The following is a 15,198-nucleotide window of genomic DNA, read 5'->3' as shown; positions in this document are numbered from 1 at the left end:
GGATATCTCAGTGGAAGAGCATCCCTGGGTCCAATCCTAGTAGTGCACACAAGCAAGAATTATGGAGTATGAAGATATCTACTTCTTATGGAAAGCCTCTACTTACTTTTCATCAAAATCTCAAAAAAAGAGAAAAATCTTAAAACCGCATCACAAGGTAGCTTCACGAACCAGAGGTAAAAATTCGAGCTGAGGTCCACCCACCATGTAAATCACTAAGAGACTAAAGAATGCTTAAAACTGGGTAGAACAAAAAGGGAAATGCCAAATTAACACCTTCTCCTCTTCCTGGAGTGCATTCGTGTGTGCATTTGTTTCTGGTGCTTGGTTCAAAAGTAAGATTTCTACCTTTGACAACATTTTTGAGATGAGAGGGACAAAGAGTATTAAAACGAGTCATTCAGCCTGTGGTTTTCTTGAAGTCCAACTAACTTTTTACTGAGTATCTACTATAATCCCAGCAGGATAACAGATGCATCATGGTTTGAAGTAATGAATTATGGAGGCCACCAGCAAAAAGTATCTACTTTCCACCTCTGGTTATTGCCAATGCCCCATCCTAAATCTTTTGGCAGATCCTCCTTCCATTTCCAACTTCTGAAGCCTACCTGTCCCAACAGAGGACTACCTCTGCCCTCTTCTCAAAAACCTACCCAATCTTTAGACACAACCCCGTCACACATGACTGTGTTGACTGCACTCCCAAGTGATGTCACTCAGCTTGCAGTCTGCATAAACAGTGAGGATCCAGAGAGTTTTAGGTCCAATATTTTGCAAATAATTTGTGAATCCCCTTATTGCTGCTCCTGTCCTGACATAGCACGCCGGGTTTATTGAGGGGTGGGAGGTGAATCCTATGTGTGTTGAACAGAGGAATAAACCCAGGGGCATTCTACCACTAGCTACATCCCCGGCACTTTTTATTTCTTTATTTTGAGATGGGGTCTGGCTAAATTGGCCACGCTGGCCTTGAACTTGTAATCCTCCTGACAGGGCCTCCAAAGTCAATGGGATTACAGGTGTGTGCCACTGTGCCTAGCTCATAGCACTCTAGTCCTGACAAGTGGGTTCATGCCAAGTTACCAAGATCTGTTTGTTCATTTCTCATTTTGAATCATGAGTCCTCCTCATAGCAAGCTGCCTAATACCCCAGGCCCTCTGTGACTGGGGAAATGGTGACCCCTGCTGGCCTTCCACCCCAAGAATTGAAATCTCATTTTGAAGCCCCGTCCAGAACTGAGAACTCCCTGCCTGCTGACAAGCTTCTCAAGCACCCACCTTTCCACCTGCTTTGATCCCTGATTACTGCCGGATCCTGAATATTTGGTTACCATGACCCAATCCCCAAGTTGGTTTTCCCTGATACAAAGTCAAACTTCTCTGGTTCCTGTAGCCACACCCTCTACATCTTGGGTTCTGGACCAACTGCTCTTACACAAATGAGCCAGTCTTGCTCCAGCCTCACAGTTGGTTCCTGGGTTTACTGGGTGTATGAACCCAGACAAATAATTTACTTTCAGAGACTCCGGGTTCTCATGTGAAATGGAGATAAGTTCAGGGATGGTGGAGAATTAAGTGGTACACTGCCTATAAGTTGCTTAGCACCATGTCTGGAACATCAATAAATGATTGCTCCCCCCCCTCTTTTTAATAGCAAAGACTATAACCTGTGAGATCATAGAGTACACATAATACAAATTAAATAGTCAGAATCCATCCCAAGTCTTTCTTCTCTGTCCATAGAGTTGTTTTTTTCTGCCAAGATCACTGTGCTCATGCAGATAGCTTTCCCAGATGCAGAAGACAGTTCTTTTTGGCAGATGTACTGAGCCTAACTTAGGAGGCAGGTCAGAAAGCCATTATGGCATGGAAGGTAAAACCTCTGGCACCTCAGTACCAAACTACAGAAGTAGTCACATTCTTTTACCCTTTGCACATGATTTTCACTTGGAACAAATAACTGACACATGAACTCAGTCTAATTTATTCACACTTAGAAATTTGGCAGTATTTTTTCTTCAAAAATGAATAAAATGAGCCTATAACACTGAGGACAAATTATGGCAGTATTTTTTTTTTTTTTTGCCAATGGTAAATGTTGAGCATTCCAAGCAAAAATTAGAATCTCAGAAGACTTGTCCCTATCTCCATGAGCTCAACAAATTTCCATACATAAAAACTTTGCTAGTAATATTAAAGATTGTGATTTTTAAATATTACATAATAAAATGAGTCAACATTTTGAAGATCTGCGTACCTCACTGAGACCAGTATTTTCCAAATGAGTAATGCAGGCTGGCATGGATAAAAAGTATCTATTCGAAGTGTAAAACTGACTAACAGATTCTAATGTAAGAATATAAAAGTTTATAGATATTACTTCAGATTCCACATTGTATCTAAACATCAAGAAATTACCATTTGTCAAGCTTTGGTATAGAATCAAAGAAAAATATTCAAGATTATCTAAAAAGGATATTTATAAAACTCTTTTCCAGTACATATTTGTGTAAAGCCAGACTTTCATATTTCTTAATCAAAACAACATATGGCCACAGATAGAATGCAGAAGCAGATAATGAGAATCCTATTGTCATCTACTAAGCCCAGCCATTGAAGAGATTTACCAAAATATAAAAACACTACTTCTTTTCTTGATAATTTTTAAAAAAGCTATTTTTCATGATAACTTATAAGTTAATATAACAGCTTATAGTGAGTTTATAGTTTCCACTTCTAAATGAACTAACAAATACTTTTAATGATTATTTTCATCTATATCTTCTCTTATTTTCCATTCTGAGTTCGGTGTTATAAACTAATTTGATCACTTACTCATAATTTGTTCAGGGTGGTGCCAGTATCCTTTTATCCTAGAAATGTGGGGAGTTGAAAGGAAAGGAGGACAGAAGTGATAAGCCTCTTTCAGGAATCGTGTATACACTCATGTAGATAATACAATGTCTTCTGAACATTTCTTGGTTGGGTTTTGTGTTTCATAAATCAATATCTTCAGCCCAGGTTTCTTATAATCACTATCTTACAACCAGCACCATCATTCACTTGACAGATATTCAGTATCATCAATGTGTTAAGCATCAACTAGTCAATGGTCCTCACAACATGTCTCCTTGGAAGTCTCACAAGTACTGTAAATTCACAATCACCTATGCCCATCCCCTTAGTAGTTTCCCCCTTCTGTGTTCTCATGAACGTGACAGACACCATCAGCCACACTGATACTCAAGCTAAACATCTGAGCATTATCCGGACCTCTCCCCTTTCTCTCCCTTCATCCAACCAAATCCTAGTCCTCCCTTGTCTTGTGTCCTCTGCACTGCACTGGGCCACACAATCTACAAACAGCATTTTACAGTTAAGGAAAACGAGGCTCTGAAAGTTAAATAATTTGCCCAAGTCCACATGCCATATTTAAAGGCAAACCTGACGGGGCAGTCCCTTCATTTAACTTCCCAGGCACTAACTCAGGATAAAGAACAAGCTGTCTACCAAGGCACCTAGCTGCCCAGCCCCCTCAGGTTCTTCACTCCTTCACCTCCAGGCTCTTGATCCTAAGTGCTGCTCTTTTGCCTGCACTATTCTTCCCCTGACCCAGCAAAGATGTATCTCCCTTCAGGAAATCTTCCCTAAGACTTGCAGAAAAGACCTTCTTACAAGTCCTAATGGCAGCAATCATGCCAATCACACTATTTTCTGATTTGTATTCCCTCACTCCTTTCTTGGAGCTCGTTTCATATTTGGAATACATTTAAAATATTTTGGCACATTGGGCATTTCATGCAGTGATCACCTGACCTCCTAATTTTTTTTTCAACTTGAATATATTAAGGTTGACTTTTTGTGCCGTAAAGTTCTAGGCCACGCATTCAACATTATGGCATATAACGGTTGTACTACCCTGCAAACACACCTCAGCTTCACCTATCCAAACTCCCTCCCCTACCCCATCATTGGGTTTTAACTGCCTGTTAACTTGGCTAGAACTCTCTCTTAGGTTCAGGATTGGTTCTGTTTTAATGTGGTGACCCCAAACCAACACAAAATGCCTAGCTATCCTGAGCATTACTCTACAAACTCCATTGAGTTCAAGGACTAGACGCTCCCTTGCTGCATCTACAGGCTCAACCTTGTCCCTACATGGCCATGGTGCCAGTGAATAAGTAGCTTTAATACCACAGTGACCCTTTCCCCAGTCCAGTTTGCTCCAAAGCCTCCTCTTATCTCTTCCTGGAAGGTATGTGCTTGTCTGAATGGGCACTGTCTGCTGATGATTCAGTCCACTATTATGTCTGCTGGGTGCAGGCAGAGGAACACTGGAATCATAGGAGCCACTGCCCAAGAAACAGGAAAAGGGTCTGATCCCCTACAGAAAGGAGGGTGTTTAGTGGGGGGTAGAAAAGAAAGAGAGCTGCCTAACACAAAAGCTGGAGTTGGGCAGCCTGCATTTAAGCCAGCACACTGTGCATCAGTTTTAATGTTAGAAATCCCTCATCAGCACAATGCAGGAGATCAACATACTCTCTGCAGATCGCCAGCCAGGATGGGCTAGGGACTTGGCCCTGAATGTCTAGGCCCTGCTTGGAAATCTGCCTTGCTAGCTCCTATGACTTTAGAAGGGGTTGGGACAACTCCAAAGTCGTGGGTGGAGGGGAGAAGCTTCTGATAAGTGAACTGTCAGAATCCAAACAATGGCTTTCTCTGTGCAGCTGGGCTCTGCACCTGGTGCCTGCACAGGGCCCTCTGTGCTTCTGTCATTCGCACACAGTGATGTCCATACACAGACAGGACTTATAAATACCCTCCAAAGCAGAAGTGAAATCCCTGACCAGTTCTCCTTTTCTCTGCTCAGTTGGAGCCCAGCAGCTGAGAGCAGTTGGTAGAAACTCTCGTTCTCCAGTACAGTGGCTCAACCTGCTTTATTATTTTATGGTTGGGAAGCTTCAGGCAAACATCCTGTTTAGAATAAAATGGGACTCAAGACTATTAGGGGCTAAATTTACCACATGGAAACCTCAAGCAAAAGAAAAGAGAAAATAAATGAAAGGGCGAGGTCTATAAATACACTGTAAACAGAAAAGGAATGCTAGTCTTCTCTGGGTGAGCACTTTACCTGTATGTAGAAGGTCCGGGAGCTTGTTATTATTTCAAACAGGTTGTCCCTCATTAAGAGATCACTAGACAGAGAAAGAGAAAGGAAGTTACTGGGCATACTGGCATATATTCTGAGCTTCACTGATACTAAGTCTAGGCACCAGTATCCACTACCATTGAAAATAAAAGATGGGGGCTGGGGATGTGGCTCAAGCGGTAGCGCGCTCGTCTGGCATGCGTGCGGCCCAGGTTCCATCCTCAGCACCACATACCAAAAAAAAAAAAAAACAAAAGATGCTGTGTCTGCCAAAAACTAAAAAATAAATATTAAAAAATCCCCTCTCTCTCTCTCTCTCTCACTCTCTCTTTAAAAAATAATAAATAAAAAATAAAAGATGGGCAGGGGTGTCCAAGCCATTCCTCCTTTAGCCACTGCCTCAAAAACACTCTGGGGATTCCCTCCAGGCTCATCTCTTCAAAGGTCTCAGGAATTCTTTGCTATTCTGATGGACACCACCACCCACCACCACCACCAGTTCCAACAAGATTAAAGCTTCTTTCCTTCCAAAACCTCCTGTTTAATATCCATCACACCCCCCACCTCCTACAGTTTTATTTTCTTCAATCCATCCCTTCTCCCTCCCTCCTTCTTATGCAGTGTTAAGGATCAAATCCAGTGTCTCACACATGCTAGGCAAGTGCTCTGCTCTGAGTTAACAGCTACCACCCTATGTTATGCAATCTTCACAACCATCCCGTGAGGCATCTAAAGATTTTCCATACTTTATAGATGAAGAAAGCCAGGCTTGGAGAGTTTCAATGATATATATGTGGATGGTGCCAGAGAACTGGACCCAAGTCTGATTCCAGAGTCTAGGCTTTTAAATATTCCAATGCCATTTGCTTCTATTAAGGATCAAATTCTCCACTTCTACAGCCTTCCTCCCCCTGAGCAGCAACCTTATCCTCAATTCCTGCTTTCTGTCCTGGGCCCAGAAGACAAAAACTAAAGAGAAAAAAATGAAGATGAGAGTAAACCACTTTAATATCTGCTTCAAAGTACATATGGGTTTTCTGACTTCTGCAAAAAAGAGAATAAGAAATAACAGATGCTCAGGGACAAACCTCAAATTGGCCAAAATCATTTACAATATTAAATGCCTGCTGGGTCTATCCAGTGGCTGCAGGAAATATAATTCCTACCCAATAAAAGAACCTAAGAGAACAAGACTACACAATCAGACGTTAGTAAATTTTGTGTTACACACAAAGAATCAGACTCATTCCTAGAAAGGACTGGTCATGAGCAGGTGTCGACTTTTGAATGCAGACTTGGAAGGAATTGGCAGGAGGTTGGCCAGTGACAATAGGTACTGCATAAAAAAGGATTGACACCACTGGTCAGAAAGAACTGGGGTCAAATTCCACTGCTTGTGGTGATGCACATCCATGATCCCAGCAACTCAGGAGGCTAAGACAGGGGTTCACAAGCTCAAGGCCAGCCTCAGCAAGTGAGCAAGATCCTGTCTCAGAATATAAAAAGGGCTGGGAATCTTGCTCACTGGTGAAGCACCCAATACTGGCAGATGATGTCTTTTCTTACAATGGTCTGCAGATGCCACTGTGGGCAGTGCCGAAAATGCCACACGTTCAGCTGATGCCAGTGGGCGGGGGGGCGGGGATCTGACTCTACTCAAGAAAAAGGTATTTGTAACCAAGTGTTTAATAGAAATGAGAAGACATCCCTTACTGAGCTGGTCACTGAAAAGATACAGAAGGCATCTAGTATAAAGCATAGCACTTGACATAGTGTTTCTGAATAGAGATGGCTCTTTGGTGGCTAAAATGATTTAACCTTTTAGACTATTAATGCATATGCAATGCAATCACAAAATCGAATACAGAGAGGAAAGGAAAGCACCCCCTTCACATCTCCTTCCCAGCTGCATATTCCCTTTCAATTCTACGTACATTGACTATCCAGATGTCCTGAATTCTCCTAACTGGATTCTAGAGAAGCCACACCATCTACCGGACCTGGAAGCTGCAGGTCCCTTCCCAGCTGGCTTCAACTCCCTGACTTCTTTCACTCAAGAGCTTAGTGCAATTCTGTCAGAATAAGAGTTAGGGAAAACTTAAGGATCTGAGGATGGAACCCTACTTTGGTTCTCTAAGCTACCTCAACATGTAGGTGATCTCTCACCTGCACAAGCCTTTCAGGCCAGCAACCATGAAGGACCTCCCAGGATCTAATCATGCCCTATTCTTCTTCTGCCCACTGCCTCCCTCTGGAGCCACACATCTGGAACTTCCGTCTTTAGCTACTTTCATAAATTATAAATTATCACTGGGAACCTCCCCAATCCTCTAAACTCTGCAACTGCCACTTGCAAGACCCAGTCCAATGATTCTTCCCCAGCCTCCTTGGGTCCCACAGCATGATATTTTCATGTAATATTGTCTCATGCCTTCATGGGAGAATAGGCTGCCTGCTGCTAATAGTCTCTGTGATGATGTATGTGAGCTCTACATGCACAGTCTACAGAACACAGGACAACAAACACAAGGGTTCTAAGACTGCACGCTGATGGCCCAAAAAGAGGATTTCTACATGCCAGATGCCCTTGGGGGTCTGTATAGTATAGTTCTGGGGATATCTGTATTTGGGGTTAAATGTGGGCTATTCGCTTGTCAAGTCCCAAATTCATGCTATGTACCACAGCACTTCAAAGGCAACCACTTCCTAAGAGGAACATATTAAAATCACTTGTTTAGGGGCTGGGGTTATGGCTCAGCAGTAGAGCACTCACCTTGCACATGCAAGGCCCTGGGTTTCATCCTCAGCACCACATAAAAATAAATAAAGTTATTGTGTATAAAAAAAAAATACTACCAAAAAAAAAAAAACCACTTGTTTAGGAAAAAACAACAACAACACTTGTTCAGGACTGGAGGTATAGCTCAGTGGCAGAGAGCATGCCTGCCTGGCATGCACAAACTGCCCCAGGTTTCATCTCCAGCATCAAAAAAAGAAGAAAAAGAAAAAAATCACAACAAAAACTGGCTCATCCTGCCCAATGATAGTAACCTGGAAATGTTATGAATCGCCCTTGTGTTAATGGGACATCAAGGTCTAAAGGAGAAGAGGCCAAAGAAATTCAGGCTTGAAGCACTGGCATCAGCAGTGATCTGACCAGCACTGCAGTTAGTGATCTAAAGGCAAAGTTCTCCTCTTAACCTCGTCCTCCTGGAGGAAAAGCATCTAACACCTGAGAAGCATCTGAGCTCCACTCCCTTTCCCTTTCTCATTACCATATTTTTTCTTTTCCTCCAAGAGAAATTATTTTAGAGAGGAGTCTCCTAAGAAACTATTACCTAATGGGAAAAGGTAAGTTTGCTCAGTGTGATCTCATCCCTGTAACAGCTTGGATACAGTGAGTCAGCTACAAGATATGAGGGTCCTTACCTTACCTTGCTCTTAGAAGGAATTTTCTGTTGCTCTTGGGTTTTGTTTATTTTCTTATGGGTTTTTTGTGTTTTTTTGGTGCAGGGGATTGAACCCAAGGCCTTGTACATGCTAAGCCCACCCTCTCCCACTGAGCTACACCCCTGTCCCCAGAAGACGACTCTGAAAGGGAGCCTCAGAAGGGTACAAAATGAAGATTTAAGAAAGCAAATGGAGGTTTTGATCAGAAAAGAGTAAGCAGAAGTTGGGCACAGTGGCGCAAGTCTGTAATCGCAGCAGCTCAGGAAGCTGAGGGAGGAGGATGGCATGTTCAAAGACAGCCTCAGCATCTTAGCAAGGCCCTATACAACTCAGTGAGATCCTGTCTTTAAATAAATGTACAAAAGAGCCAAGGATGTGGCTTAGTGGTTAAGTGACCCTGGGTTCAATCCTGGTACCAAAAAAAAAAAAAAAAAGAAAGAATGAAAAGAAAAAAATAAGCAGAGATAATTACCCAGATTTGACCAGACACTCATGGGTCTTGAGAACATCTTTGAGATATATAGTGCGCAGTGGTTCTCGGTCCTGGTTGAAAAAGGGAAAGATAATGAATGAGGTTGTTCCCACAACCCAATGGCCCAGATCAGCTAACAAATGCCCCTTTCTCCGAGATGGTTGGCTAACCCCAGTATGACCAACAACCTGGTCTCAGAACAATCACTAAGAGAAAAAAAAAAAAAAAACTAAGCTATTCTGTAGCTCCACCCAGCAACATACTGCACTGAAGACAGAAGGACATCAAGGTCACTTTAATATCATGGTAAATATGGGCAATAAGATGGATGGTCATAAGACAGAGGTACCTTTGGAGTCTGTATGTGCCCATGTCTCCACTCCTTCACACTTTCCTACGGGTGTGTATTCATGTACCTCTTCATTTCTATGACCTCTCAGAAAGGCCCCCCAAAGCTACTACCAACCTGCTCACACTTGAAGTAGCAGATGGTGAAGTCATCCAGGGCAAAGAAGCGACGTTTCCAGCTCTTCCGCTGAAATGAAAAAGAGCTGGATATTGGGAAGCTGTCCCCAGCATTGCAGAGGGTGTTCTAATGTAAAACTCCCAGGGTCACGGCTCCGTGGAAGCCAGGCTACCACACTGAACAGGAGCAAAGGCTTCCTTTCAGAAGCAATATGTGACACATCGGGCCAACAGTTGGTCCCCAAAGCACACAGGCTTGGACAGCGGCTAGCACAGAGGACTGTAGCTCCTCCTCTCATTCTCCCCTCCCCTCTATTACATCCACACCCACTAGCTCCAAGGAGCCACCAGAACCCTGATGGGCACCTGTGTAGCACTCACCACATTCCCTTGCTTCACACAGTAGCCACTCTTAATGAGGGGAGGCCCAGTAGAAGCACGGCAGCCTGATGTGGGGATGTAACTCTGAGACCTTCGAAGGATGGCATGGGACCCTGGCTCACTCCCTTCCTGTCCATCCCCGCCATTCTACAAGGAAGCAGTGTCAGGGTTAGCACCTCCCTGGCTCTTCTATTCAGTCACAGCCCCCTCTCCCTCCCTCGGTTTGGATCTCTTATCTCTTTTATGTTAGTCAAAGAATAAATAAACATTGACTTTGCACTGGATAAGACATTCTATTGGGTACTGTCATACAGTAAGACTCAGGGATGTTGGACAGACCCAGATGAAAGGGAAGAATAGAAAATGCAAACCAGAAAAAGGCATAGATACCAGAATGGGAGGAGGGACAGCAGCCTTATTTGCTATCCTACAAGTCATCTCCTGAGTCTTGTACAGTCACAACTTGGAGATGCACTGGCCTTGATTTCTGTACCACCATTACTCACAACCACCCTGCACTGTATTCTTCTGATCACCTTTCTGCGCTAGCTCCCCTACTCCCATCTATCTTTTTCTTGGCACACTCCTCGATGCACATGACTGGCACATCATGGATACTTCCATATCCTTGCCACCCTCAGCAGCCCGAGCCAAGCCCCAGCACCTGGCTGATGGGTGTGTGTACCACCACCCCTCCGATGATCTCAGTCTTGTAGGCCACCTGTGGCTTCTTGTCTAGGGCTGCAGGAGTTGTTAGGCTTTTGAGAACTTCAGTAGCCAGGGGAAGGCTCCCACCTTTGGGTACCTGGGAAGAATGACAGTGAGGTCAGTGGGGAACAGAAGGCTTAGGAAAAGTGGGGAGCCAAGAGCAAGATAGGGTGGGAAGAAAAGCCAATGCACCAAATTATAGTAAGACTCCTATCTCCTCCGCAGTCCTTTCATTGATCCATATCTCAACATGAGTTCAGCCAGCAACCCCTCCATACCTATTACACTCTCTCTTGACAAATTTATGGAGCACCTATACTACAAGCCAGCCCTTCCACAGCTGCAAACAAGAGATTAAACATCCAACAAAACAGACATGAGTCCCTGCCCTTCTGGAACCAAAAACTAATAAGTGAGACTGACCAAAAACTGGGTAGAAAAACATTCAGAGTATCTACAAATGATGGTGCCTGCCATAAAGAAAGTAAGTGAGAGCTGAGGCAGAATGCTACAGGGAAACTACAGGAAATGGAGCAGTTGGGAGAGGTCTCCACACAACAGCTGTGGAATCTGCAACCTGGAGGGCAAAAAAGGAAAAAGGAATGCAAAGATGGGAGGGAGCCAGCTCATCAGGTGGAACAGCTAAGAATGCACGTGGGAAGGCTGTGGTGTAGCAGCGACAGAGCACTTGCTGAGCATCTGCTCAGCCCTGAGTTCCACCCCCCAGTGCCACATGTGTATGCACAAATGCACACCCACAAACGCACATGCCCAGGTTGAGCATCTCTACTCTGAATATCCTACACCTGACTTCATGTGATGACTTGCAGCCAAAAATACAGGTACATTCACAACTCAAAGTGGATCAGGAACTGAGGCATTAGATCAGAGACTCTGCACCCATTAGAAGAAAAAGCAGGCCCAATTCTCCATCATGTCAGCTTAGGAATCGACTTCCTCAACAAGACTCCTAAAGCCCTGAAAGTAAAATCAAAAATCAATAAATGGGATGGCATTAAACTTCTGCAGAACAAAGGAACTCATCAAGAATGTGAAGAGAGCACCTATAGAATGGGATAAAATCTTTCCACACGCACCTCAGATAGAGCACTAATCTCCAGGATATATAAAGAACTCAAAAAACATAACACCAAAAAAACCTCACAAATAACCAAATCAATAAATGGGCCAAGGAACTGAGCAGGCACATCACAGAAGAAATACAAAGGTTCAACAAATATATGTAAAAATGTTTAACACCGCTAGTTAGAGAAATGAAAATTAAAACTACCTAAGATTTCATCTCACTCCAGTCAGAATGACAATTATCAAAAATACAAGTAAAAATAAACGTTGGCAAAGATGTGAGAAAAAAGGTACACTCACTCATACATTGCAAATTGGTGCAACTTCTCTGGAAAGCAGTTTAGAGATTTCTTAGAAAACTTGGAATGGAACCACCATTTGACCCAGTTATCCCACTTCTTGATATATACCCAAAGGACTTAAAATCAGCATATATAATATGCAGCCACATCAATGTTTATAGCAGCTCAATTCATAATAGCTAAGCTCTGGAACCAACCGAGGTGCCCTTGAACAGATGAATGGATAAAGAAAATGTGGTATATACACACAATGTAATATTATTCAGCCAAAAGAAGAACAAAATTATGGCATTTGCTGGTAAATGGATAAAAATGGAGATGAATGAAATAAACCAATCCCAAAAAACCAAAAGCTCAATATTTTCTCTGATATGCAGATCCTGAATCACAATAGGAGGAGGTTCACTGGATTGGACAGGATGGATAGGGGGATGGGATGGAAATAAGAAAACAGTAGAATGAATCCATAACTTTCTTATGTTCATATATGAATACACAATCAGTGTAACTTCATATCATGCACGACCACAAAAATGGGAAGTTATATTCCATGTATATATGATATGTCAAAACACATTTTACTGTTATATATAACTAAAAAGAACAAAAAAAGTTTTAAAAATACAGGTACACTAAAAACATAGTAAAAAATACCTTTAGGTAATGTGTATAATATATATATATGAAACATTAATAAATTTTGTGTTTAAACTTGGGTTCCATCCCCAAGATTTTTCCATGTAATATTTCAAAATCTGAAAAATACCTAAGATCCAAAAAACCTCGGGTCCCAAGAGATTCAGATAAGGGGTAGCCAATCTGTATAAGGTATAAAATCAGGGATGCATGAGCTCTGAAGCCAGAAGGCCTGGAGTATAACTTCTGACCTGTCACCAACAATGTGAGTGACCTTCAGCAAATCATTGAACCTCTGTAGGCCTAAACCATCTGTTAGTTAACTTTCCATAAGGAAAAAGGTTTGTTTTGATTTAGAAGTTTCAGTCTGTGGTTGCTTGGACCCATTGCTTTGGGCCTGTGGAAACATAGTACATCATGGTGGATGCCTATGGTGGAGGAGACCTATTTACCTCATGGAAGCCAGGAAGTAAAGAGAGACAGGAAGGGGTCAGGATCTCAATATCGCCTTCAATGGCACACCCCCCAATAACCCAACTTCCTTCTACTAGGTCCCACCTTTTAAAGGTTCCACTACCTCCCCAAAGCACAATGGGCTAAGGCACGTAGGCCTCTGGAGGACATTCAAGATCTAAACTATAAAATCATCTCAATCAAATGGAAAGGGGAACAACATGATGTTAGAATAGTTGTTATAGTTCTCAAGTAGTACACACATTTAAATGCTCTAGAAACACAAATAAGAATATAAATGTATTATGAAAATTTTTAATTAATATTTCACAAATGGTGAAAAAAGTCCTTTTTGAAGAATGAGCTCTTTCTCCTCATCAGTTATAATAGTGTAATGGAGCAAACCGTAGAATTTTTATAATTAGCTAGAAACCATTGGCCAGAAGTTGCAAACTGGTAGGCCACAAGCAGACTCTGCCCACACAGTTTTGTTTGACTATACAGTGTATTTTTCAATGTACGTTTAACATTTTCACATTGAAAAAAATCCAGATTTTTCAGCTTAGCAGCAATCCTTTCACAAGATGGGGAGTGCAGTCTTCACTCTGTCACGGTCCTGACCATTTTCTTCAATATCCTCATTTCTACTGTCCTATTTTTTCATCCTTGTCCAATTCACTCACTTATCCTAGAGTCTGAAAACTCTGACGAAATCTTTCACTTTATAAGAGAGAAAGAGAGGCCCAACAGTCGAATCATTTGCCTGAAGCCATGATTGAGAAGTGACTCCCAGCCAATTCACAGGAACAACACCCTGTGTCTATCTTCCAGCCAAGGAGCTATCGATCTCAGGAGAGAAGCCCAAGTCCTCTGCCACCTCCTCTACAGCCCGTGAGTCAGAGAGACCTAAGCAGCCAGACACTTTCAAGAGCTCCAAGCTCAGAGCTACGGGAAAACTCTGCCCAGGACAGAGACCAAAGACCACACCATTTGGTGTCCACTGAGTGTGAAGTATAAGACCACTGTGATTTATGGTAGGTCTCAAGAAACAAGATGAGACCTCTCTTCCTGGCCAATCCACTCTGTGGACACACATAGGATGATTTCTACAGATCATACCAGAAATTCCACCTTCTTCTTTCCTTCTGAGAAACAGAGCAGTTACCACAGCTTTGGGACACCCCACCACCGCCCTGTGGTGGCCCCATTCAGTGCCAGGCAGGCTACTAAGCTATTCACTGCATTATCTCTGATTCTTAGGTAGTCTTATCAAGTTGGTGTGATTTTCTCCATTTTATTCATGAGGTAAATTGAAGCTCATTAAAGCTGAGTAACTTGCCCTGTGGATGCTTGCTCCCCTTTGCTAATTATCGCTACCAACTCGAGGGGTACTTTTTAATTTTCTGTTACTCTTGTCACTGTGGGATCAAATTTTTTTAGGGATATTAATTTTTGCTGGGGTATTTAGTGATATCATCACCATGGAACAGCAGTAATTTCCCCAAATCGTTCAAATGAATTCCTGGAACCTGGAAAAGAAGGAACTATTTAGTTGCTGAAGACAGAAAAAGACAAAGACACTCAGCTGCTGCGTTTCTTAGAATCTTGTCAGCACACATGGGCCATGGGGTTGTCACTACTATGTCCCTGTATCTTGGGCTGCTTCTGACTAACCATGTAGAGGCTTTAAGGAAGTTTTACATCCTGAGACTTGAAAGTCAGCCTGTGGAAAAGAATCTCAACCACAACCGAGCACTATAGCTTGAAAACAAGGCTGTTCTTTTGGACATTCATATTCCAGAGGCCTAATTAACAGTGTGCCTCTTCCACCCGTCTGCAGAGTATCCTCGGATGAGAGAGATCCATGTGCGTCTCACCTGCAACGTGAAATAAAATTCACAAGGACTCCTTTTTCTTCCTGTCTGGTGTGGCTATAATACTATGAGGAATAACCCACTTTTAGGGAAAAAAGTTGTGCTCCATTTAATTTGCAAATTTTGGGGGAAATGTAGTGAGCTGAATAAAAGTGTGCACCCATAACCTCAGAATGTGGTCTTATTTGAAAACAGTGTTTTTGAAGATGTAATCTGTTAAAT

At 42.6% G+C, this 15,198-nt stretch overlaps 1 protein-coding gene and 1 non-coding gene across 5 annotated transcripts in view; one reads left to right on the top strand and one right to left on the bottom strand.

Annotated features, from left to right (window-relative positions):
* The window catches only part of Plekha2 (pleckstrin homology domain containing A2), an 83,144-nt gene that overhangs the window by 7,709 nt on the left and 60,237 nt on the right, over positions 1–15,198 (bottom strand). For all 4 annotated transcript variants that reach the window (XM_078031240.1, XM_078031241.1, XM_078031238.1 and 1 more), the window contains 5 exons: positions 10,582–10,722; positions 9,918–10,064; positions 9,538–9,606; positions 9,072–9,142; positions 5,132–5,195 (listed from right to left, as the gene is read on the bottom strand). In XM_078031240.1, coding sequence (XP_077887366.1) covers positions 5,132–5,195; positions 9,072–9,142; positions 9,538–9,606; positions 9,918–10,064; positions 10,582–10,722 — 492 coding nt within the window. The remainder of the gene's footprint in view (positions 1–5,131; positions 5,196–9,071; positions 9,143–9,537; positions 9,607–9,917; positions 10,065–10,581; positions 10,723–15,198) is intronic.
* Positions 6,694–6,779, top strand: LOC120884392 (small nucleolar RNA SNORD35). Its single transcript, XR_005726810.2, has one exon. It is a non-coding gene; the product is annotated as a small nucleolar RNA SNORD35 (small nucleolar RNA).

Source organism: Ictidomys tridecemlineatus, chromosome 14, assembly GCF_052094955.1.
Source record: "Ictidomys tridecemlineatus isolate mIctTri1 chromosome 14, mIctTri1.hap1, whole genome shotgun sequence".
In the NCBI taxonomy this organism is placed as follows: domain Eukaryota; kingdom Metazoa; phylum Chordata; class Mammalia; order Rodentia; family Sciuridae; genus Ictidomys; species Ictidomys tridecemlineatus.
Note: the sequence above shows the minus strand (reverse complement) of the source record. Positions and strands in the feature narration are given on the sequence as shown.